Here is a 25873-nt window from a genome sequence, read left to right as displayed (position 1 = left end):
TCAAAAGCATTTCTAGGAAGCCCCTGGAAAGTTGCATTAGAACAGTTTTCCAAGCATAATTTTCACGTGTTTCATTGTACAGCCTGGAATCCGAGCCAGAATGTAGCTTTTATCTAATACAAATGTTTAAAAAAGGATTTTTCCCCCCTCCTAATTCAGCAGAACCATGATTCTTTTTCTGAAAAGGAGACAAAAGAAGGCCACTGTGGTGGCTTTCTTTTCTGCATTATGTGATTATCATAATCTCTAACATTTTTTCAAAGCTGTTATTCACCATTTCCTTTCTTTTATGGTATGTTCATCACACTTTTGCTGAAACATTGGTTCACACACATGGGAGCCAAATTCATCCTTCACATAACTTCTCTGACATGAATGTAGTTAGTTACTTCAGGGATTGAATTTGCTCCAACGCGATATCTATGTTGCTTTTTATTCCCCCTACTTTCCGTTCCCTTCAGGAGAGGGAAATCCCTACCTCAATGCAAGTTTAAAGCCTGCCTACAGCATTATAACATATTAGGGTTTATTAGACTGTCAATTTAACTGCTTGAGGTTTCTAACTCCAGGATGGTATGGAAATAAAAGGCGGTAAATAAGAGTTTTTATTTTTGGTATCAGGAAGCAAAGTTCTGTCAGTGAGGCTAATTAACTGACAATATCACATTCCTCCCTCCTTGTCTTTAACAATCCAAGGGTGAAATCCTGCCCCCATTGAAGGCAATGGCAAAATTCTTATTGACTTTACTGGGGCCAGAATTTCCCCCCAGGTCTCCAGTAAAGGAATGCTCATAATAGATATCCATTTGTAACTAAATTTGTACTGTTGCCACTCCAAATTGAGGGTGGTTTAATGGGGGAATTTGGTTGTAGCTGGTTTTTGAAAGCATAGAGAAATGACTACAAAACATCCTTCCTTATGAAGACACTGGACAGGGACTCTGGAAATCTGGATTCAGTTCCAGCTCTGCCACAGACCTTCTGTGTGACTTTAGGCAATTCACTTAGTCTCTCCATGCCTTAGTTTCACATCTGTAAAATGGGGATAATTAATACTTTGCCTATCTTTTGAAATTGTACACTCTCCAGTGCAAGGGCTATCTTGAAGTATGTGTTTTTGCAGCGATTAGCAAAACCGGGCCAGATCTGGGTGGGGGCCTTTAGGGATTGTTGGCCTAGCTCAGTGTGATGTTTTTGGTTTGTTCTTAAATATATGTTCATTGAGGTATTTTACCAACCTAATTTTGAACTTGCTTTCCTTGTAACAGACTGCTTTTTAGGTACTTGCTTTAACACATATGACTTGGTTTAACGACTTTTCTGTAAATGAAAGCTGCTTGCTACCAGCGGAAGCAAAAGGATTAATTCTGTAGTGAAGAGTTGATGTACTTTTGTTAACACTGATGTACTTTTTGCTTTGATTCGTCACAGTGGGAGGAAGTAAGCATTATGGATGAGAAAAACACTCCAATCCGCACCTATCAAGTCTGCAATGTGATGGAGCCGAGTCAGAACAACTGGTTACGAACTGACTGGATTCCCCGCGAGGGGGCTCAGAGAGTATATATTGAAATTAAATTCACATTGAGAGACTGCAACAGTCTGCCAGGTGTCATGGGAACTTGCAAAGAAACTTTTAACCTTTACTACTATGAATCAAACAATGATAAGGAGCGTTATATCCGTGAGAGCCAGTTTGCCAAGATCGACACCATTGCTGCTGATGAGAGCTTCACTCAGGTGGACATCGGTGACAGGATCATGAAGCTGAACACAGAGATACGTGATGTGGGCCCATTGAGCAAGAAGGGGTTTTACCTGGCTTTTCAGGATGTAGGTGCCTGCATCGCCTTGGTGTCTGTCCGTGTTTTCTACAAGAAGTGCCCATTGACGGTACGCAACCTGGCTCAGTTTCCAGACACCATTACTGGGGCTGATACATCCTCTCTAGTGGAAGTTCGTGGCTCCTGTGTGAACAACTCAGAAGAGAAGGATGTGCCAAAAATGTACTGTGGGGCAGATGGCGAATGGCTGGTACCCATTGGCAACTGTCTGTGCAATGCTGGCTATGATGAGCACAATGGAGAATGCCAAGGTAGGACCAGTCGTATTGTACTTTTCAGAAGGGCTCAGTGCGGGTAGTTGAATGAGAGATTAAAGTAAATGGAGTAACGCCAGTAATTAGCAGCCCCTATGGGATGCAATGGGACAGAGGTGTCTAATGAGAGAGTGCAATAGCTCCAGGTGGCAAGGCTAAGAAGTGTATAATACTGACAAAACAAATGATGCTACTGCAATCAGCAGAAGGCAAAACACGTTTGCTAACAAGCACTTAGATTTGAATTACCTTGGTGTAGCCACTGAAATTGGATGCAAAAGTAATGCACTGGAGCCACCATCATTTAAAGAGAAAAGATCTCTCTTTCACAAGCAAAGTTTGTTAAGCAGAAAAAACTCTAAGACGGAAAAGTATTCCTTTTCTCCTTCAGGATGCAGTAGAGAACTTCGGTATTAAAATGGGAGAAGAATCAGTCAGAGAAACTTGGGTTTTATTTTGATGACTTTAGTTCCCCCGGAAGTGTAAATCTTTGGTGTTTCACTTGTTGCAAATTTTTGTATTAAATAACCATTTGATATTTGATACTGCTGCCTTTGTTAAATATTTTCATTTCTCAGAGGGTCTCTATTGTTGTCATTACAATGGAGGTGCTAGGATACAGGCCTCCACCCCCCAATACTATGCTCTGCAGAAGTAGGGATTAAAGTTCATATAAAAGGCAGATTATCTCCAAAAAGATTTACATTTCCCCCTAAGATGTTACTATTATTTTATAAGTAAACTATTAGAAATCTTGGGCCTGATCTTCTAAACCCTTACTTGTGAGCAGAAATAAAGACCGGCCTTTAATGGCTTCTTGTACGGATGAATGAGCCCAATCCTACAAGGTGCTGAATTGAGGGTGCTTAGCACCTTGCATGATTGGGCCTTGCATTGTTCTTTAAGATGTTTGGAAAGGTAGTTTTCATCATAATGGACACTCTTGTGTTTTGCTACTTGTGCTTGTTTCCTAGGATAAGTTTAATATCTTGTTGTGACTAAGAAATTGAGAGTGAGGTGATAACACAAACAACTGACAGCTTTTCTGCTAGACCAGTATAAGAAAAGAGCTATTTTTTTCTTAAATGTCCTACTGAAATTCTTTTAGATGATAATTTTCAGTCAATGTGAAGTTCATTATTATGCATTGAAATTAACGGTTGGCAGGAAAGCAATGCTAAGCACAAGCCTCTGCCTTCCTTCTAGCATTTTCATTTGGAGAAAAACATAAGCATATCTTATCGGCCCCAAAATTACAATGGGCTGCAGTGAGAATTGAAAAATGAACAGCACAATGGCAGGGCACTCTATTTACAGTAAATTACTCTGTCTTATGGAATATTGTGAAATAGAAGCTTGGAACTCTTTGCATGTCAGTAAACATACAAATGTGGCTGATGTGGTGACTGGGGACTATAGGAGAGCATCAGTGGCTGGAGAGATTTTATTATTATTTTGAAATGGCCCAATAACTTGTAGGCAAGGCTCCTTGACATTTTTACAACCCAATTTGTGGAAGGAGGAGGTGAATGAAAAGGGGATCTTGGTTTATTGCCTGGAGATTATACTGCCTTCTCTTCAAGGGCTATTGGGTCAGTAGTGGGTCACATTGACTGAGGCAGATCTAACACTTTTTTTTTTTTTAAGCTGTTGCCTCAGACTCGATGAGCTAATTGCATGACAAATGCTGTGTTGTTCCAGGGAACTCATTCTAGAGGTTTTACTGGTGGGCAGTGCAGATGGTGGGGCAGTTTTGGAATAGGTATTGGGAATTAATGTCTTCAGACAGATTCCCTATAAACTCTCTACTGGACCCATGAAAGTTGGACCCACAAAACCTGATTCTCCATTTCCTCAGCTAAAGAGAAATTTGATGGGGGTCATGTATAAAAAGAGAAAGAAACTCTTGTGTAAAGCTAGCCCATTGAAGTTATTTTCAGAGGATGCAAGCCATCAAGTAATTTTAAATAGTTAAAACCATTTCATCACTGGTTATTTGTGGTTTCCCTTTTGGCATTGCCAATCCCAAAGTCGAAGTAGTTTACCAGGGAACTCCTCTGATTCATGAAGTTTACAATAAAGTTCACAATTCACTCTCTGTTAGTTTCTACTGAGTTTAAGGCCAACTAGGCTTTTGACATTGCTGGAGAAGTTTTCCCATTTACCATTTCCATAGCAGGGCTGCCCAGAGGGGGGGGCAAGTGGGGCAATTTTCCCCGGGCCCCACAGGGGCCCCCATGAGAATATAGTATTTTATAGATTTGCAACTTTTTTTTATGGAAGGGGCCCCCGAAATTGCTTTGCCCCAGGCCCTGAATCCTCTGGGCAGCCCTGTTCCATAGTCCAGTTAATTTGACAGTTCAGCAAATTTGCTTCTCTCACAGGTTTTTCTGGGGGGAGGGTTGAAAGGGGGGAATGCTTCCCATGGATTTTGAGGGGATGGTGAGGGGGGACGAAAGATCTTAAGTCTGCAAAAGCCTATAAAAAGACACCAGCCTATGACTGGAACCTTGCAAGCAGGTTCCACCCCAATTGTTTTTCAATGGGTCGACTGTGGCAGGACAAATACAAGAGTAGGTCAGAGGTCACCCATTTCCTCATCCATCTTCCTCCTGTGATCCCGAGGTCAGAGTTGATTGATTAAGATCTTAAAAGTTTGACAAAGGCTTGGTGGGCAAGAATAGTCAGGGTGGGTGGAGAGTGGGGGCGGGGGGCGCCCCTGTTGTTGTGAGATCTAACGCTGGTCATCTGCTGGAGACTTCAGAAGCCTTGGGGACAGAACTACACTTCCTCTTGCCATTCTCATCTCCAGCAGTATATGCTAATGGAGGCCAAGAATGAGGAGACATGTCAGAGTTTATAAGGTGACGGCTGGATTGCCCCCAAAGCAGATGCAAGTTCATTCCAGCTCCTGATCTTGAATAACATTTTGTGAGCTGATTTTGTTCAGTCTTTGGTGGGAGACAACCACATAGTGTTAAGCAACTCTTCTTTCAAGGAGAATGTATGTCTGTAGTTAACAGCAGTTTGAACCTGTTGAATAGTTGATGCTGAGAATTAGAACAGGTCAAAAAAACAGGATTTTTTTTTTTTTTTTGGTGACAAGTATTGCAAAAGATTTGCCCCTCTTTTGTCGGAAAATTTCTGACAAGCTCTCCTGAGGATAATTGTTCTGCTCAGACCCTGTCATCTGTCAAAAATCACGGAAGGGGAAAAAATAACATCTTAAACTTTATGAAGCTCAGGAAGTTTCCCAGATATGATACAGTGGAACACTGGAATATTTGACACTGATGCACACAAACAAAGTTGGTTAGCTGAGCAGTCATTCTCCTATCATGATAGAGGTTTCAGCTTTAACACCCAGTAGAAAGAAGGTAAATTTAACATTGATTTTTGTTCTCTTCTCATCCCCCTCTTCCCTTCCCTCCCCCCCACCCCCCCGATTTGTTCTTTAATGGTCAAGGTTTTAGGAAAGAAAAAAAGTCATGGGGAATATTGTTAATGAAACATTAAATTATCTTATCTTATGACCTATCTCAAGGCTAAGGTAATTACCCATCAAGGAAAGTCAACCCATAGTGTGGTTTAGATTTAGTTAAGTAATTTTCTTATCATAATAAAATGGCTGTCTATATTTTGGGAGGGGAGTAAAAGGAAAAAATCGACCAATTATAAATATAATAGATTGTAACCATCTGGGATGGTTCTGATGCTGTGAAATTACAAGTCTCAGTTTAGACCTGCCATTTAGTATAATATGTGAGACGATCAAGAGGTTTTTTTGCTAAGTGCTTTGTCTTCATACACACTTGCTGTTGTGAGTTCTGAACAGGCCAGTTGGCAGAAAATCCAACATCATTTAAAATGTGGCTTAGAGCGTTGCCTTTTCATATCCTTGCCATTTTTGGAATTTTCCTCCTACCTTTGATAATGGCAACCTTAAGAAGCAATCCCTTGAGTAATATGATTGGTTTTATCTCTGTGGCTTTGAATAATGGCTGTGATCATTGAGAGAAGCAATTCATTTTATATCAGAAGATCAGAGTTTAATTATTGTTCTTTTTCTGTAACACATTGATTTGTTTGCGGCCAAATTTTTGCCAAAATAACTTAGCTGCTCTTTCCATCGGCACAAAGGGCAATCATGGAGGTTACCCAGAGAGGGGAGAGTTGAGTTCGCCATTTAAGATGTGCAAACTGATTTTATTTTTTCTGTTGCCAAAAAAATAAACTGGAAGAGAGAAGCTGCTGGGTGGGGGAAAGGGGAGCTGTAGTGACACACAGTCTTTCTGAACCGAATTAATTTAAAGACTTATCTCTATAAAATAAGTGATTTGAACATATTCTCCTTTGGCAGAGCCCACCACATCTTATCAGAATAGCTCCCTATATGATTTTGTACCACAGTGTGGTGCAAGATGTCCACTTAATTATTTGGCACACTTAAAATTCCCCCTTTAGATGTAAATCTAAAAAGTTCCTTTAAAATCTTCCTTGGCACATATCTGTGGGTGTGCTTCCATTCGGAATCAGCGACAAAACTATTATTCATTTATGTGAGAGCAGGATCTGGTCATTACATGGGATGTTATTAATAAGAAGGAAGATCAACAAACTATGTTAAAACCAAATAAAAAAAAATCCTTTTATTACTTTATTAGAAGACTGGATAGCAGCCTTTGGTTGTTTTTGTAAGATACAAGACAAAATTCTATTGATAACAATCTCCAGAACCTAGCTTGTGTTACATGTGATGAGACCTAGATATATAGTCTTGCCAGTCGAGGGGTTATTTTATCGGTGTCTAATAACATGGTCCAATGGTCTTAGATTTTATTGTGCTTTTGAGAAGGAGTGATTAAGGAAAAGCTCAGCTGTACACTTGTCTCTTTTGAGACTCTGCTCCCCCCTCCCAACTTGTGATCTAAATATCTTCTCTCATTTCATCCCATAATGTTGCATCTTTTTATATTTTTTGGGCAGCAGGCGAGGTCATATAGTTTCATGAATCAGAGACAATTAACATTCCCATGACTAAATGGACATTTTATGAATATTCAGAGCCTGTTTCACCTCCCTGGGAAGCAAACATGTTGGTTCCCTTCTCTTTACTCCTATTGGAGACTAGGAAAGTTTTCTCTGTGAATGGGGATTGTCAACTGTCTGGCCAGTTTGCCTTTTGCATGCAGCAGATTCCTCATTTGCATATTTTGTATACACCCTCATGCAAAGTAGCACACCCATTTCCCCATTTCACAAAGGAGATAAGAGCTTCCTTTGGAAACGCTGGCCAAAATCTCCTTCTGTTTAGGCAGACCCTGAAGATTTGGATTTCATGCAAATTAATTCCGTTTTGATTTAAGTTCTTTCTTTAAGAGATACAGAGTGCAATATTTGCACAGTGTTCTTATTGTACCCCAGCTCTTCTCCTTCTGAATATGGCTGATTGTCACTCTCTACTAAATGCTGGAGCCCACTTGCTCATTTCAAGTTGACATATGGGGAAGTGCTACACTCTGGTAAAACTCTCAGCTTGTTTGTAAACTGATCACTCATTTGAGGTGTAGTTTCTAGTGCTTTTTATTGAGGGAAGGGGGGCGGTGCATGTTGCTGGGTGGGATTTTACTCACAATGTTTATGGGTGACCTTCTGTAGCTACATCTTCTCCAAGGGAACCAACTTCAGGAACTGGAACTTCCCAAAAATAAAAGCATAAAGTTGTGTGTTTCAGGAAGACTCCAATGCAAAGGGCCAGTTCAAATGTGGTATAATTCTTTTGACTTGCCACAGGAATGAACTTGGCCCGGAATTATTAGTTTGGGGGATGGAGAGAAGTCAGCTTGTAGTGCTCGGATAAACTTGCACAAATGAAACTGCTACATTTCTTTATCAAAAGAAAATAAGATCTGAGAAAAGAATTATTGCCCTTGGTAAGCTTCCTAATTACAAATGCACCCATATATTTTGGTTTAAGTAGCTTTCCCTTTTTAATTTTTTCCCTTTAACTTTACTTAAAATTTGCCTTTGGCCTGCAGGAAAGCTGAGCCTCATTAAATGCTCCCCGAACCCAGGCTTGTTTGGGACGGATTTGTTGAAAGGCTTATTGATTTAAGTCAGAACACATGCTGCATGCATGTACTGTATTTGTTTAAAAAGCACTGTTTTTCATTTTGTGTTTTATAAATCAACAATATGAAGTTAGGACTGTGATCAGATTAGGGGGGCTGCATTCTATAAACCGAAAAAGGCAGGTTTTTTTGTTGCAAATATAAACATACAATATTAGATATCCAATTAGTGTTTAACTTAAAGATAATTTCACAGGGCCGTAAACTGCACAGTGTGAGACCATGTGGCATAATTAAGTAGAGGAAGGGCTGTTTAAAACAACAAAGAAACGTGCAGAAACTTTGGTTTTGCCCTGTGCAATACCTCAGGAAGTGAGATGGTGCTGTTCAAAGTACAATTGGAATGGACTATTAGGGTTAAATAATACCAAGAAGCACTGTGTGCTTGGTATGTGCTTCATGAGTTAGTCATTAGTGCCAAGAGAAAATTCAGAGAGAAAATTCTTTCTCTTAGGATAAGTTTAAAGTAGTATTTGCATTATGGTAGCACTTGGAGGCCTCAACTGAGATCAGGGCCTTGTTTTGCTATGTCTAGCACAAGATGGCCCCCTACCCCAACACCCTTACAATCTAAATAGACAGGACAGGCAAAGTGTGGGGAAGGAGAAGGGAGTAATGCTGTTCCCATTTTAATGGATGGGGACCTGAAGCACAGAGAGATTAGGTAACATGCTCAAGGTCACGTGGGGAAGTCTGTGGCTGATCTTGGAATTGAATGCAGATCTCCCGAGTCCTAGTCTAGTGTCCTAGCCATCAGGCCGTCTTCCTCCCTCAGACATATCCACGCTTCTCAAAGATGATCCTAGGAACAATGCTCTAATATGTTACAGATTTCGGTCTGTTTGAAATCTTAAATTACCATTTGAACCAAGTTAGTTGATAATAATCATTTCTCTTATATATGCGAATACACAGCCCCAATACAAGGCTGCGGTACAGTGTCTCAATTACCCAGATAATCCTGTTTGCTTGTGTTTTAAACTATGAAGCGCTGGGTAATTATTCAATTCTTAATAGAAGGCAAATGGCAATGTAAACAATAATTAGGATGTTAGACTAATGCGCTTCAAAGCAAATTGGATTTTTTTTTCATACTGTTCAGCATGAAGTCCTATAAAGCTAACAATTTAGTGGCAAGGAAACAAGTTCCATTTTGTTAATATTTTATGGTGTTATCTCTTCATGCCTTGTTTCTGTGAATAACAGTTTGCCCCAATGAAGCTGCCTAGTCCAGAGCCAAATGTTGCTTTAACAATTGGCTCCCTGCCGTTTGCTATTTGGCTATGCTCTCCCATGGCTCCAGATTGGCTCTTTGTCTCCTTCAGTTCCAGGGGCTCAGAGGTTAACAGAATACTGACTTCCGCCCACAATACTGACGAAAGGTAAATATGGACAGACCTGGTGCTTAGTTAAGATACAGTCTTGGCTGGAGAGCTTATCTGCTGGGCTTTGTTACAGATAAATGGGCTAGATTTTCCCAGCTACTCTTCTTCTGAATTATAGTTTTCTTAAAGGGATCTGATCTTCCCTTGTTGTATTTCCATAATGAGAAACACAGCCTTATAAATAAGAGGTAAGGGCCTGAACTAGAATCCCACATCTAAATCCCTCTCCACTTTGGAAAAGTTAAGATCTGGATCTAAACTTCTTAGTTCCATCCAGTCTCTGTAATGTGCCAGAATTGGAACCCCAGCTCCAAAAGCCCTGAACTTGGAGAAACCCCTCTTAACTTCACAGCTCAGGCTCAGTTTCATCTCTACCAGAAGCCCACGTGTGACCTGGAAACAGATGCAAAACACTCATTGCTTTCAATTATTTCGTAAACGTTATGTATATGTAGCATAGTTCAGACTTTCCAAAGTCCATTAATTAAATCTTGTCAACATATTCATTCCTTGCATTGTATTTATCCACTGATTGAGGACAGTGCATGTTGGTAACAAAAGCATCCGTCAAGGAGGCTGCATCTTTCCTAAATATTTTAACAATGCCTCTGTCACATACAGGTGGTTTTTTGCCTAACATTTGCCATGCATTCTCATCAGCGTGTGAATGAATGGGTTCAACAGTCAGCTCCGTTTCTCCATTATCAACATTTTAAGAAAGGTTCAAACATTCATCAGCATTGATGCTGTTAATGAATTACAGCAGTTTAATTGCCGCTAGATTAATTTTTATCTTGAGAAGAGCAGGAAGCTTGGTTTAAAAATAAATAATAAAAAACAATGAAACTCTTCAACAGGTTACAAATTATTATTTTTTTAAAAAATCTGTATTAGTTTCAGTGTCTCACTTAAAGGGTGTGGAACAGTCTTTTTTTTTTTTTTTTTTTAAATCCCAGAGGCTTCCTGCCAGGCCAGATTGTGAAAGCGTTAATTAACAAGTCTGTCTTTCCAGACATAAAACACATCTGGCTGGAGAGATGAAAAAAGTGTCGAGGAGGGCTTCTGTGAACTTGGTGCTTGAATTCATTTGTTTTCAGTTTTAAGTGTTTTCTGTAGTTGAAAAAGACATCCCCACTTTGAAAACAGTTTCCTTTTGAAGTGTCCAGTCTGGCAATGATTGAAATAGCCTCTAGGCAAATTAGCATGTTAAAAGAATTGGATCAATACTTTCCCCTTTCCCTCCTTCTCCCTCCCTCTTTCTCTTTCTCTCTTCAGAGCAGAGAATTTGAGCAGCACTAGAAGCCTCTTGACAGCTGTGCCAGTATGATTCAGGAGAACTGTCGATAGCAGTATGGGCAACATGGATATACTGTGATCAAGCTGAGACAGCTTGATCCAGTGCCCAGACTCTTTCAAGGATGGCCATTTGAAAATGGAGTCAAGAGAAATTGACAGCTCTGGAAGGCTCAAGCAGCTCATATAATTATGGAGAGGATTAGAAGGAAAGTGTAGGGAGAAAAAGGAGATCAATAAAGGGCACAAGTTGACTGAACTCCTCCTTAGATGTTGCAGTACTCCATTTGTAATGCTTAGCCTGAGCATGTAGAAGATTTCTTTAACTGTTTTCAAGAGGCAAGTAAACAAAAATTTAAAAGGGGGTGGGCTCAAAGACAGCAAACTTCTAGGTAGTTCTAACAGGAGAATGCAGCAATGCTTACATTGAAAAGTACTAGTTTACAGACTGCAGAACCCACTTCTGGTTTCTCTGTGAAAATTATTTTATTTTAAGAACTGTAACCCAGTTTTCTGGTTGCTTGTAACTTGCCTGCTTCTGTCTTTGAGTGATAGATAAAGGTATGTCTGTTGGGAGCCAAGGACGCTTGAATTCTGATGCTGTCTACTTCTGCAGCCTTTGGACTGTCCCTGCCTCAAATACCCCATCTGTCATATGGGACTAACAGTTCACCTCCCTCCCTCCCAGGAGTGTTTTGGAGATGTGAAGTGCTAAACGTTATACAGTACCTCCTTACCAACAGGGGCATCATTACATGAAAACCACTTCCCTGACAGCACTGTGGTAATCTAATTAGTAAATGGTGCTTGTTGAAAAGTTGCTTTGCCTTTCCTGTCCCCAGCATAAAAAACCTCTTATTGATCCAAATTACATCCTAGTCTTCCTGAAATGGAGGGGCCTTGGTGGCTTCTGAGCACAGCCATTCCAACTCTCACAACCTTTGGATGATATTTACATCCGGTTGTAAATGCTGCGGGGTGGCTGATTGGTGACAGCAGGACAGCAAATCAGTCTCGTTTTTTCTACCTGAAATTGTTTTGAATGACCTGTATATTTGCCATCCTACCCTCCAGCTGTGAACCTTCTGTTCATCCCATTGCCTTCACACACAAATGAGCTGGTGCGTTTTGCCCACTCAGAATTACATTACTGAATTTCCTCATTCCTTTTTTGTAAATTGTAAGTGTCCAAGTTAGAGCTAATAAGATCATTAAAATCAGGATCTGGTCCCTAGATATAATCCACTCATTAATCAAGTGCTCTGCAGTTAATGACAATATGATTGAGATGATATTTAATGTTTGCAGTGTTGTTGTAGCTGTGTTGGGCCCAGGATATTAAAGAGACAAGGTGGGTGAGGTAATATCTTTTATTGGGCCAATAAAAGATAGTGTCTCACCCATGGTATTTAATATCAGATTGTCACAGTGCCGCCTACCCAGTCTGACTTCAGGTTAGTTATTGCCTCAGTTTCCCACTCTTGGGCTCCCCAGTAACTTCAGCAGAGGTTTTCATGTGTCAAGTAACACCTCCAGGGTCTGGGTTTATTAACAAAGTTCACAAGGAAATGCAAGAACTCCCAGCCAGCTTTTCTGGCTGCCTCACAACACTTGGTGCAGGGTTCTTAGTCCTGTCTCTGCTGAGGCTTTCCTCTAGCAGACTTGTTCTCCCCACTCCAGCCTTCCTCATTGGATCCTGCTCCCTGCAGGCTTGCACCCCCAGGCCCTCTGCTTGGGAGGCAGAGAGAGTTTCTCTGTGTAGAGCAGCCCATGAGTTAGACATCCTTCCAGTCTCTCCCTGCCCTCTATCAAGCAGCATCCCCTGGGCCCTCTGACACAGATTAGCAAAAATTACAGCACTGAAAGTTCTTTTTGCATGAAATGTGTGCTACTGAGGGCATTCTCAAACCCTGCGCAGACACCCTCTGTTGAGTCCCAGATGTACACAATGCAATGTTCGGCATGCATTCCCTTCTCGGTCTTGACTAGAGCTTTGTAATAACCAAAGAAGAGATGCTCCAGAAAATCCATGCAGGGTTGTACATTGGACCCACTTCCTGCAGAGATGGGATTTTGGGTGTTGTAAATATTGAGTGCTGTAAATATTCTTGAAGTGCAGATGTTATTGATAAATATTGCAGTTTTGTGTCTCACTACTGCATTTCAATATCTGGGTTTAAGGAGTCCCCACTAACCTTAGATTTGTCGCAATATAATAGATTAAGAAAATGAATTCAGATAATTATGGGCCACCATTTTAGAAATAGTCTGGAGAGGCTAAAGGTGATGAATTTATGAGAGAACACATAACACTAGTCCTGTTTATCTACAACCACTTACAATACCGGAGGCAAAAGAGCTTTTGAACATGGCAGTAACATAGGGAGCAAGGGTAGTTGTACCTGACTAAAACAGATGCAAGAGAAAGCCATAGAGAGAGAGGTTTCTTGCATTTTCCTAAGAGCCTGGTGTTGACCATGGTCAGAGACAGAATACTCAACAAGATGGACCTTAGATCAGATCCAGATTGGCAGTACCTGAGAGCAGAATTGAGGCACCATCTTCATTTCATGGTGGAACACACCAGGTTGTCATAGGAGTTGTGCATAGACCAAAAGCAGCCTGCGGCTTTATTAAGGGATTATTTCTTCCTCTTCCTGTTAGGGATATGCTGTGTTAGTACTCTGGGTCAGCTCTTTGAGCGGGGCACAGGACCTCAAGGGGCTGGAGGAAAAAGATGACTGTATACCAGTTTTTTTGCTCCCCCATTCCCTGGGGCTTCCAGAAGCTTGTTTGCTCCCCAAGTTAGAACAGCCCTTGTACTGATGGCTGCAAGGTGTCATTTTGCCAGCCGGGTATTGCTGAAGTTCAGGAGTTCTCCAGCCATGTGTCATCCCCTTGCCTTGCCACCTATGTGTCAGGGGCCAGGATTTAGCCCGCTGTGTTTCTCAGCTTCTTTAAAGTTCATTTTAACTCCCATTTTTATAATGTGCTGTTGGCTAAGCTTCTAGAGAGTTCATTATAATTTGACCTCTGAGTACACCTGTATTGAAACCTGGTTTTAAGAATACTCTTGTAATGGACTAATGAATGGGCATTCTTATGCAGGTTTGCTCAGCACCCCTTACTGGCTAAGTTTACTCTTGTGTAAACATTACCTTTTTATTTGGTTTGAAGTTTGCCCTTTGAAATCCAAACGCAATCTGTCAACCACTACTCTCTCTTCCTAAATTCTGGATGACCCCGCAAAGAGAGAGATGGTTATGCAATTATTTTTAAAAAGGCCCTTGTTTTAAGGTGCATGGAGGAATTACTATTTTGTTGCTTCTATCTCGAATGAATGACAGGTGTCCTTCAACATTGCTAAATAACAAGGAAAATATGTGCTTGATAGGGATAGCTTCTTGAAAATTTGCAACATGTAATAGTTATCACATCACAGTAACCTTATGGTCGGGTAAACAAACATGTAACCTTTCTTCCTCACAGCTTAAGTCCTCAAAGAGAATCCTCTCCAGACTTTTGCTCAAATTCTGCTGTAAATTACACCTGTGTCACTTTAATGAAGTCAATTGGATTGCACAGGTGTCACGGAGGACAGAATTTGGTCATCAGAGGACAACCTGAATTAAATGGGAGGGTGGAAAGATGACTTAAAAGGTCACATCTAGGGCGTCTGGTTTAGTGTTGAAAGAAATATTTCTTTTTAAAAACCTGTCATAAAGAACAACTAGATTTACCAGCAAATACTAGCATACACTGAAGTGGACTCTTAACATTTCCCATGTCTCCTGTGATGCCTGCAGACTTGAGCATTGGCATTAGGGTTCTCTAATCAATTTCTAACTGAGAAGTTGGCAGCCAGGTCTCTGTGGATTGGGAATGACTCATACCAAAGAAACACTGTGAAAATTAGGCTCCATAGCTCTGTATTTGCTGGAAAATAGCCTCCTCTTTTTCCAGATTTTTCAGCAAATAACATGTTGAAAAACCAGAAACCTAATGTAGATTTAATTTCGTTCTTGCATGGCTAACTGGAGATGACTATCTGCTATACAAAAACACTTAAAAAGACACCACCAAGGTGGTTTGACCTGCCTTTTCTCTTTATGTAAGTTTGCAATGCCTTCATCATTCCCTTTTCAATCTATATTGGATTTTGCAAAATAAATTCTTTAATGCCCTGTGCTCATAGTCATGAATCTCACGAGTAACCCTACAATAACAAATAAGTACACTGAAATGATACAAGGAAATACAATACCCCTAAAGGAGCTATCATTAGGGGTCAGAATCTGATATTCCTACTCCCACTGAGTAGTACTTTACTCCACAAGCAATTCCTTTGGCTTCAGTGGGTCTGCTCATATAAAATACTATTCAGTGCGACTTGAGATATCCGAATCTGTCCGCAACACTGTGGAAAATAATTGAAAATAATGAAATACCTACATGGTGTTCTTTTAACTAATCCAGGTCCAAATCCTGGCTCATGGTTACAATGGACTAATGGGGACATTAGCCCTCTGACTCCGACATTCTCTTCCTCCCCCCTCACCCTCCCTCCCCGATTGCCTTGGAAAGAATCTTTGTGCTGCTGGCTCCATTGTGGCTGCTGGCTGGCATTTCTGCTTTGGTGCAGTTAGCCAGCAGCTACTTCCTAAGGTGCATGATCCTTTTAAAGGTCCTCAGCCTGTGGGTTCATTCTTGGAGACCCCTGCAGGTTGCATGTGTCAGATCCACGTTACTGTGCTGATGACTTTAACTGTGTGACCTGTTTTGGCTTAATATCACATTTCCACCCCTCCGCCCCCCACAGTTTTGTTAGCTTATCTCATATCACGTTGAAAAATGGCCTCATTTACATCAGCAGAAACGTTTCATTTGCACCCAGATTGGTTTTAATGTGCAGCATGTGTATCCACTTACTAATCTAAGTAGATAATTAATCTAATAAGTAGATATCTACTAAGGAGATGTGGGCTGTACAGGTACAGTACCTATATCTGTTGGGAGGTGGAGAAGGGATATTAAAATTGTTTACGAGTTCAGAGCTGTATCAGGCCTTGCACCATTTTTGAGTTATGATATCATTACCTGAGCTGTGGAAGCCAAGAAATAAAACCCTTAACCATGATATATGAGGAGTGTTTATGTCTTTGAAATATAGAGAGGAAGGAAAAATACACACACAGCATAGTACATTTTTGCTCTGTTCCTGTGTATGTGTTTTCCATTAACACATATAGAATAGACACATCATTCATTAATGTGTACATCAGAGCATGCCTTCTTTTAATGATGCATTCCATTCGGCCAATAAAGTGTTTGTTTCTTAAATCAATGATTCAAGCTCATTGAAACAAACATGGGATTCGGTATCTACCTGGTAAGCATTGGTACAGGCCCCATAATTTTTATTCTTTGCCTCACAATTTCCCATCACTTTCTTTGAGAACACTTTTCTTGCCACTTTGGAGGAGGGTATTATTGTATTTGTAGCCAAATGAAGATCTGTGTTGGAAACACCAAACTGATTACTGAAGCAAGATTGAGCAAACTGATTATTCTCAAATAAACCATTGGCAGCACTTATCTATTTCCGTGTTGGGAAGCTGTAACAGGGTGGTTTGCCCTTGGGCTGGAGAGTCTGGGACCCAGCCAGTCCTGATTACAGAATGAGTCCCCTATAAAGACCAGGAGGTGGCTGCAACAGACCAGGGAAATTGCTCCAGTTAGGAAGGGATGGGAGGAGCCTGCTAAGGCAGGAAGGATTCTGACCAGACCAGGGAAGCTTCAGCTGTACCCATTGGAAGGCTGGAGAAAGACTTTTGAGTTTAATTTTGAACATTAAGTTAATAAATCAGATCCTAATCCAGACTGCTGTGATTGGACTGGGAAAACCATGTGTGAAGTTTATTTGGGCATCCAAGAAAGGAAACTGAGGTGCATGCAGGGCTGCCTTGAGACCACCAGAGGGCACAGTGAGGTGAGCACTCATCTACAGAAGCACATAGAGGGCTTTCCAAGGATCACAAACAGCTGGTATCCTATGCACTCTACTAGATACTCTTTCACGCAAACTGTGTATCTGAACACACTTTGCAGAATTAAATAATATTATTACAACGTATCAGCAGTGGGAGAAAGAAATTAAGCATTATAGACAAGGGAGAAAAGCGTGTTTGCAGTAAAGCATGGAGTAGAGATGGAGAGACATAAGAGGTATGTTGCAGTTTTCATGAGTTGTAGACTCTGGCACCAGCAGTCATGAGATCATCTGGATAAGCCAGTACACATCAGAATTAACAGTCATTTTATCTGCCACTGTGTAGACAACAAACAGCACAAGGTGCTTGATTCAAAATCCACTGAAGCAAATGGAAAGACTCCTACTGATTTCACTGTTCTTTGGATCAGGCCCCAAGTGCAAATTGCTTTACCAGATCCTTTGAAGTCTTAACTTTCATGGAGTCCCTTATGCTGTTGGTAATTTGCACCGTTTGTACTTTGCATGAGCTGTTCTGATGCAAATGAAATTTCAATAATAGTAACAGCCACGGCTTGTGCGTATGCACAACATATGAAAATGTCAAGTAAAGCAAATTTCTTTTTCCATTCAGTACATCAAAATGAAAGTTTCCTGTAAGAGTGGACTGATAAAGTTAAATAGAGCTGCAATCAGATGTATTGACAAGTGTGTATAAAGGGCTATATAAAAAGTGCCAAAATATGTTTTAATAAATGTGTAGAAGGCCAACTGATTTTTGCAGCTTGTGCATGTTAATGTACGTTTTCTGTATGAAACACATTTGTCACTAGGTTTTTACAGTTCGGTAGGTGTCATATATTTAAACACTGTAATTGAACCTGAATTCACTACAGGTTTATTTACCAGATCAAAGAGTGACGTGCATACAACACTCGCTCTGTTTGCCAGCATAAACTCATGGGTTTAGTGAAGTGCCAAGGAAGGACTGATAATTTGAATTATGTTAGTTCTAGCAAATGACAGGTTTTGTTGTTGTGACATGTTCTACAGATTATAATATTAACAGGTGCAAAGCTCATATAAAGGATATCATAGGGCATGCAGTATGGTCCAGCCATGTAATAGTGTGTCATTTGGCAGTTCTGGATAAATGGATCAAGCCTAGAATTTACCGGTATCTCCATTCACATGATGGTTATACACAATGCACTTGACTTAATTGTACCAGGATGCATTCACAATGTATAAAAAACATCCCTTTCACAGAAAATGCATAATAGGTAGTGCAATACAGGAATGATTTATAAATGCCTTTACATACAATAGGAGATTTTTATTTATGACTTTTTGAAATGTAAAGGGTTAGTGACTTATTTTTTTTTCTCTTGCACCCCTGGCTGTTCCTTAACTCTCTTGCTTGGAATCACATTACCGTAAGTGGGAAGTAGCAGGAAATAAGGATAGGGGTTCATGATGCTATTCTAAAAGGGTGTCATTAGAGCAGGGATCAGCAACCTTTGGCACGCGGCTCGCCAGGGTAAGCACCCTGGCGGCCGGGCCATTTGTTTACCTGCCACGTCCTCAGGTTCGGCCGATCATGGCTCCCACTGGCCGCAGTTCGCTGCTCCAGGCCAATGGGGGCAGCGGGAAGCGGTGGCCAGCACATTCCTCGGCCCATGCTGCTTCCCGCAGCCCCCATTGGCCTGGGACGGTGAACCGCGGCCAGTGGGAGCCGCAATCGGCCGAACCTGCGGACGTGGCAGGTAAACAAACCAGTTTACCTTGGCGAGCCACATGCCAAAGGTTGCCGATCCCTGCATTAGAGCATAATTTCTAATTTGCACGTAGTGATCTTTCTCCTGATTCTTATGCTAGTCCTCTCTTCCTCCAAGAACAAGAAAAAGTGAAGAGCTAAGTTGAACTAATGTTTATGGTATTTTTGGCTTTGATTAATAAAAAAGTGTTCGTGATTTTTGTAAGTGAGCAAGCAAATCCACTGAACAATGAAAATTGGAAGCTATTTTTGTTTTTATTTTATATTGCCGCTCCTCTTATAAAAACTACCAGTCAACACAAATATTTTTTACAGTCAACAAAAGTATTTTTGGGGAACAGATACTAGGTTGTTTCTCCGGCCTCACCCCAAAGCCATCCTAGGAAGCTAACCTTTAAGTATTTTTGAAAAGCGTGGGATGGCAATTGCAGTATGAGCCTGATGCTGCAAACCTTATTTATGTGATTGGTGCGACTGACTGTAGTGGGCAGGAGAACTTGCGTGAATCAGTGCTACTTGAGCAAGTAAGGATGGCAGCGATGTTTGTCTCTACCTGACACAGGCCATTGAAATTAATGGAAAGAGTTGGGTTATGGATCAGAGTTGGGTTGTGGATCAAGTGCATAGCAGGACTGAGTTTGCATTGTGATAAATTGGTACACTTTACACGTCTCTGGTGGGTTAAAAGTGCCATAAAAGACAGTATATTTTCCCGCCAGGAAATACCCCTATCTGTGGTTTCTCTGAATGGCATCTAGGCCAGCTGTGTTGACTTTACAATGCTCTGCTCCCCTTGCCGTCCATAGAATAAGGAGCATGCTAGGGTGTGGCTGAAGGGCATAGCTGGCACACCACTGCAATCCTCTATTCTCAGTGGATGCGATGGCCCAGAGGGGTCATTGTAGCTGAGCATAAATCAGAGTAGCTTTGAAGTTGCTCTAACTCAACCCAGGAACTAAGCAATTAGTTCCCTGCCATCCCCAGAATATGGAGAGCTACAAAGGTGGCAGAAATTCTGTTTTATCCAGGTTCTTACAGTGCATCCATCATCATGATATCTGAGCCACTTCTGTCTTCTCCCCTCCATCCGTGTATTCAGTATGGCTCTTATGGGATGGAGACTTGGGAGCAGCAGAAGTGTGTGAGTATTTGCATCTTTTTAACAATGTCAATGGTCTGCACAGATGGTTCAGAGCACAGGCGCAGTTGGAGTTTGAAGACTGAAATGATGTTAATTTAGAATAGTGGGTCACAACACAATTGTAAGTAGTCTAAATGAATGGAGCAAGTGGTTTTCTTCAGGCCACTTTACATGTTTGCTTTTTAGTCATTCATACCAAGGGCAAAAGATGCAAACATCCTCAGCGGTTCTTGAAGTCAATGGGAGTGGATGGTGCTCCACATCTTGCAGGATTGGCTCCTAGCTGGATTAATGCAAATTGTTGGCTACTTTGGACTACTTTGTTTAAATCTAAACTATAGCTTGCTCATGCTAGATGTGTTACAGTGGCTGTACGTGCTATACATTAGTCTGTACTCTTTTATTATAAAGCAATCCGTGTCTCAAATAAGTATGCAGTATTGATGCCAAAGCATCATGAATATAGGGTTGTCATTGGTATAAAAGCTTCATAAGAAGGACAAATAACCACTTCATTCCTGGAAGAGGAAATAGACATTGGCAGTGATTGATATTGACAAAGTATCTAGTTAATTTTTGAACCATTTGCCTGCATAGAAAGTTAAAAGCTGATCTCAGACTGTCCATGACATCTGGAGGATAAGCTAGATTGTTAAATCTCTATCTATCAGTTTGTTTCATCTTTCAAGAGGACCATTCAAGTCATACAATGACAACCCTGGTGTTTGAAATTCACCTTGTGAGTCCTTCAGTGATGCCCTCCCCTTTTAAAGAACACACATTGTCTGAATTAGCAATCCAACTGAGATCCTTAGTCGTCCCAAATTTGCATTCCAAAATAAATTCAAGCTCTTTCAGAATTAGTGCACTTTGATAGTGTAGAGTATATTATCAGCTGCTTTGTGCAGACCTTAGACAGTTTTCTAGAAACACCACCACTACCACACTGATACCTTTTTAAAAGCATGCATTTTTTTGAATTATTTTTTAAAATCTTTTTTACAGTTTTGTTGTCTAGGGTTATTTTACTAAGGTTCATGACAGCTCTTCAAACTGGGACAATTTTTTCATTCAAATGGAATTCTAGAAGCAGAATTACCTTTTAAGACTCAAGAATAGCACTGTAGTAGAAACCAGGACAGTACTGGCAACTCCAAATCTTAAAAACATGAGATTAAAAAAACCCAAAACAATAGTGTTTTGTCTCTTTATCACTCAAGTCATGTTTTCAAGCTTTTCTCCACAATCAGCAAGACCAAAAAGTTTTTTTTTTTTTTTTAAAGAAAGTTGAGGTTCTCACATAATCCAGTTGTCTCCCAGATCTGGGGCTTTAAAAAAACATCAAATATCATGAGAGACTTGCAGTTAAACCATGAGAGTTGGCAACAGTGATTTCCCTTCCCCATAATACAACACATGGTAGCCAGTTTCCATGTATCACTTGAATCTGATTTCCTTATCAGTCTTCTCAGTGCACAGTACAAAGGCCCGATTCTCTGTTCATTTACATCTGTGTAACTCCATTGATTTTAAGTCTGTTGATTTGTTACTCCTAATGTACATTGTTGTAAGTGTGAGAAGAATCTGACCTCCTATTTTTAGAATGATCCCGTTAGAGTAGTAAGCAGATTATAAAGGTATAAAATTACTTTTGATTTTTTATGGATATATGGAGGTAATTATTTTTGTTTGTTTAGATTTCCAATCTCTAACTAATTATATTATCCCTTTCATAGGAAATTGCTGCTAGTTCTTCCATTACTGAACTGTGTAATGCCAAAATTCCTGGAAATATTCAGACAGGATTTAAGACCCGACTATATGTTATTTTGTTGTAGCTTCAGAAATACATGAGCTTTTGGTTTGTTTTATTTTCTTTCTTTTGGAAGTAGAAACAGGCTTAATGCTATGCAGAATGTGCACGGTGATCAGAACTTTATAGGCATATGTAGTAATTCAACTAATGTGGAAACTAAACCTATCCGTGCCAGAGATTTAAAAGTGGGTTTTGATGTTAAAACCAAGCCAGCAAGTCATATTTTATATTTGTTTTAACATTTTGTGGAATTATTATTGGTTGTTTAAAGTCCCCATAGCTATTAAATCCTGGGAGTGCACTGACATGACACAGTATGTGAGCCGTTATTTGTGGGGTGTTCCATAGACAGCTATTCTTCAACCTTGCCCTATATGAGGATTTTAGACTTCCTTATCTGTATTACTGACTGCCCTCTTTCTGTATCTCACTTTCACCATAGCTTTCTAAAAATGCAGTGGCAAATCAGATTGCATTAATGGAAAATGCCATGCCCTAGAAAACAGCTTTTACTGCTGACAGAATGGACTGATGGAATCAAGGCTGGTAGGATACGCTATTTTTGACTGTGAAAAGTGGCGTATTTTAATGGCTTGCTGAAGGTCCGTGATGTGATTTCGTGTTCTTTCTTGTTAGTCATTTTTGTTTGCTACTGGCTATAATGGATGTTGTTAACATTTAAACATTTCATCAGACAAAATTGACTATATGATCAGTGTCTTCTTTTGTTCTAAATCTAAAACAGGTAGACGTTTATCTGATCCTTGTACTTTTCTAAAAAATAAATAACAGCTGATGGGGAGGAATTTGCCAAGACCTGTAAAAGTATGAAGCCAAAATTCATTATTACACAAAAAGAATTCGGGCTTTGCACCAGCTTAAAAAGATACTTGTGCTAATCATCAGTTTGTGCAACTGTACTGCTTGTTCCAACCTTGGTGTATGTCTCTAATAACATCTGATTCCCACAAGCTTTATGATTTATTACCGGCAGAGGCTGGAATGTGTGAATGTGATATATATTTTTTACTTTATTAACACCTGACACTTTGTTTCTTCAAGGCAGCAGCTCTTCCTCCCCCCCTTTCCCTCCACCCCCTGCTTCCAACCCACGCAGGTGAAATTTCACAAGCATTTAATCATTGCTCATATCTCAAGCATCTGGACACACCTTTCTAATTGTCATTTATATCCGACTGTCATTGCCTGTGGCAGTTACTGAGCTCACATTTCCACATAATTTGCTGCAAAACAGTTTAGTAAGTTGCTAATACACATCAGCAAAGAAGCCCCCAAGAACCTGAAGTTATGATTGTGCTCATTCTTGTGTTGTTTTCAGGAGGTGGATGCTAAAAATCAGTCTCGTAGAGTTGCTGCTGCATATTTTGCACATAGGGAAGGATTCCAGAGCTAGAAAACTCTGACCTTGAACACTAGAGGTTTTTACCCATGAAAGCTTATGCCCCAATAAATCTGTTAGTCTTTAATAGGGTTACCATATTTTGAGTGTCCAAAAAGAGGACACTCCACGGGCCCCGGCCCCGCCCCAACTCCACCCCTTCCCCAAAGTCCCCGCCCCAACTCCGCCCCCTCCCCGGCCCAGCACCCAGCGGCGCCGGATTTTCCCGGACATGTTCGGCTTTTTGGGATTTCCCCCCGGACGGGGATTTGAGTCCCAAAAAGCCAGACATGTCCGGGAAAATCCGGACGTATGGTAACCCTATCTTTAAGGTGCCACCAGACTCCTTGTTATTTTTGTAGATACAGACTAACACGGCTACCCCCGATACTTGAATTGCAAATGCTTTGTTTTATTGGCTCTGTATGTGCAAGGTGGATAAGTTCTGAAGCAGTATGTTTAAACCCCCTGTTGCAGAATTTTGTGCACAACTGACTTACAAGTCAGCATTAATGATGCTAACGTGCAGGTAGCTATTAAAGTATTTAGATGCTGAGGCTGCTGCTTAACAACAGTTCTGGGAGAGCTTTTACTGTGACAGGGCAGCTGTTTTGTCTTGTGTGCTCAGCCTCTTGTAACACTTACTTTCTGCATGATGCTGTGTGCTTACATGAGTGGAGGAATTCTCTTGGATCACTGCTATTCTTGCTCTTTCACCAGAGCAAACTGCAGATCAGAATTCTGATGGCGATCCCAACATTTTCAATGAGGAACCTCAGTTCTCTTGCACAAAATTGAGATGCACTGAATCAGGACAGCATCACAAGCCTGGTTTTGAGGAGTTTTGTGCTGTAAACAAGTTGAACAGAGCAGTTGCTGCGCATGAATGTGACCCCCTTTGTTCTCCTTTCTCTACTGGTTTAAAGCAATTGGGAGCTAGAATCCATTCTCACTTTGATATGCACTCAAGTATCACACTCCAGTGAAGCCCTGAAGCAAACATACAGGTGATGGTGTATTTTTCAGTATGCAGCACATCAACTAGAATTATGTCATTAAATATTGGTATGATCAGACCCCACTTTATGTTGATAAAGGTGATTTATGCCGGTGTTCCACTGGATTGATGTACCTTCTCCACTGAATTAGATGCAATTTAAAAAATAGCCCTGTTTAAGTGGCATGTTAACAAAATGTAGGCAGAAACGTACAAATAAATATAGGAAAATATCCATGGTTCCTCCCCATTTAGTGATTGATCTCACATACACAGTTAGTTTTGCACTGGCACAGTATAAATTTAGTGAACCATTATTGGCTGCTATTTAGCTCCACCTTTATGTGGAGAAAAAAACTGCATAGCGAATAAAGTTTGACACATCAGACATGACATAACTAATTCATTGCAGTCACCACTTTCCCTCTCTACTCCTTGCACTCCTGAACTGTTTTTTTTTCTGTTACTTTTTAATAGAAAACACTGTTTTTGTTTCCTCAGATCAAATGCATTTTTTAGCAGATGAACAGAAGCAAGGAAAACTCTATTAACTAGTTGTCCCTAAAAAATCAGGGAAATCAATGCTCATGTTGCAGTATTGTGCACCAATTTTATTTGTGTGTGTTTAACAGGTAAATGAATGTTTCAAGTAATATAGGGTTACCATGTTACAAATTTAAGTAAATATTACAGAGTTTATAATTAAACAGAAAGCCAGTGCTCTCTTTGCAGTATCCAGAGGGATAGTAGTGGAAATAACATTTTGGTAAATACATTATGTGAAAAATTATTTTAGGGGTTTGTGGACAGCATATGTAGGGATATATTTCAGATATGTAAAGCTTTAAAGATGTTGATTACCCATTAAGGGAAAATGCTACCAGTAAAGGAAATTACTGTGGGCATGATCTTGCAAACACTTCCTGCTGGTCACAGTAAGTACTACAGTGAGTGGTCCCTCATTCTCCTTCCTCTCCAGGCTCAGCCATACCAATATAACATGTTTTTATACCATTATAACTGTCTCTACAAGGGGTGGGGGGTGGGAGAGGCTGTACTGTTTTAACTATCCAGTATAGCCACGGAAACTATACCGGTATAATTAAAGCAGTACAGCTTTTTGTGTGTGTAGACACGTTTCCTGTACTCCTATGGGAACCATGGTGTTGTTATCTCTGGGATAACTGGGGTCAGATCTCACTTTGATGTGGATCAGAGAGAAAGAATGCTAAAGAAAATCAGTGGCAGTCCGCCCTGTAGTAAGCACTACAGCTGGTAGTACATGTTTGCAGTTTTGGGTACTCAGGACAATGCAATGATCTGTATTGATGCAAACGTGCTATTGATGCCAATGGGACTTTTCATCTGAAAAGAGCATCAGCATCAGGTCCCAGTTAATGAAATGGGAAGCAAGCTGGTTTTTTGGTAATAATTTTCACAGAACAAGAAAATTTCCAGCTACAGAGCTAAAAAACTAAAAATCAAAATCTCTGCTTATAGTGAGACTGATAACATGAAGTATTTGCCCTTTCTAAGCTCACTGTGCTTCTGTGAAAACAGTGTTTTGTGCAACGTTACTTTGCATCTTCCCAAACTTCACTGAGTCCTAGAGTTTAAGACCAGAAGGGACCACCAGATCATCTGACCTCTTGTATATGACAGGCCACCAACACCACCCAGCACTCACACACTACACCCAACAATGGAAATCAGACCAAAGGCCTTGGCTACACTTGCAAGTTTCAGCGCAATAAAGCAGGCCCCCGGGTGCCCTAGCTCACTCCCCGTCCACACTGGCAAGGCATGTAAAGCGCTCTGACTCTGCAGCTACAGCGCTGCTGGTACTC

At 40.6% G+C, this 25873-nt stretch overlaps 1 protein-coding gene across 1 annotated transcript in view; it reads left to right on the top strand.

The window, feature by feature from the left end:
• The window catches only part of EPHA4 (EPH receptor A4), a 131768-nt gene that overhangs the window by 5754 nt on the left and 100141 nt on the right, over positions 1-25873 (top strand). Inside the window, exon 3 of the mRNA XM_065410526.1 lies at positions 1432-2095. Within this exon, the coding sequence (XP_065266598.1) occupies positions 1432-2095 (664 nt within the window). The remainder of the gene's footprint in view (positions 1-1431; positions 2096-25873) is intronic.

This window comes from Emys orbicularis, chromosome 9, assembly GCF_028017835.1.
Source record: "Emys orbicularis isolate rEmyOrb1 chromosome 9, rEmyOrb1.hap1, whole genome shotgun sequence".
Classification (NCBI taxonomy): Eukaryota; Metazoa; Chordata; order Testudines; family Emydidae; genus Emys; species Emys orbicularis.
This window is presented reverse-complemented; position numbering and strand designations above follow the sequence as displayed.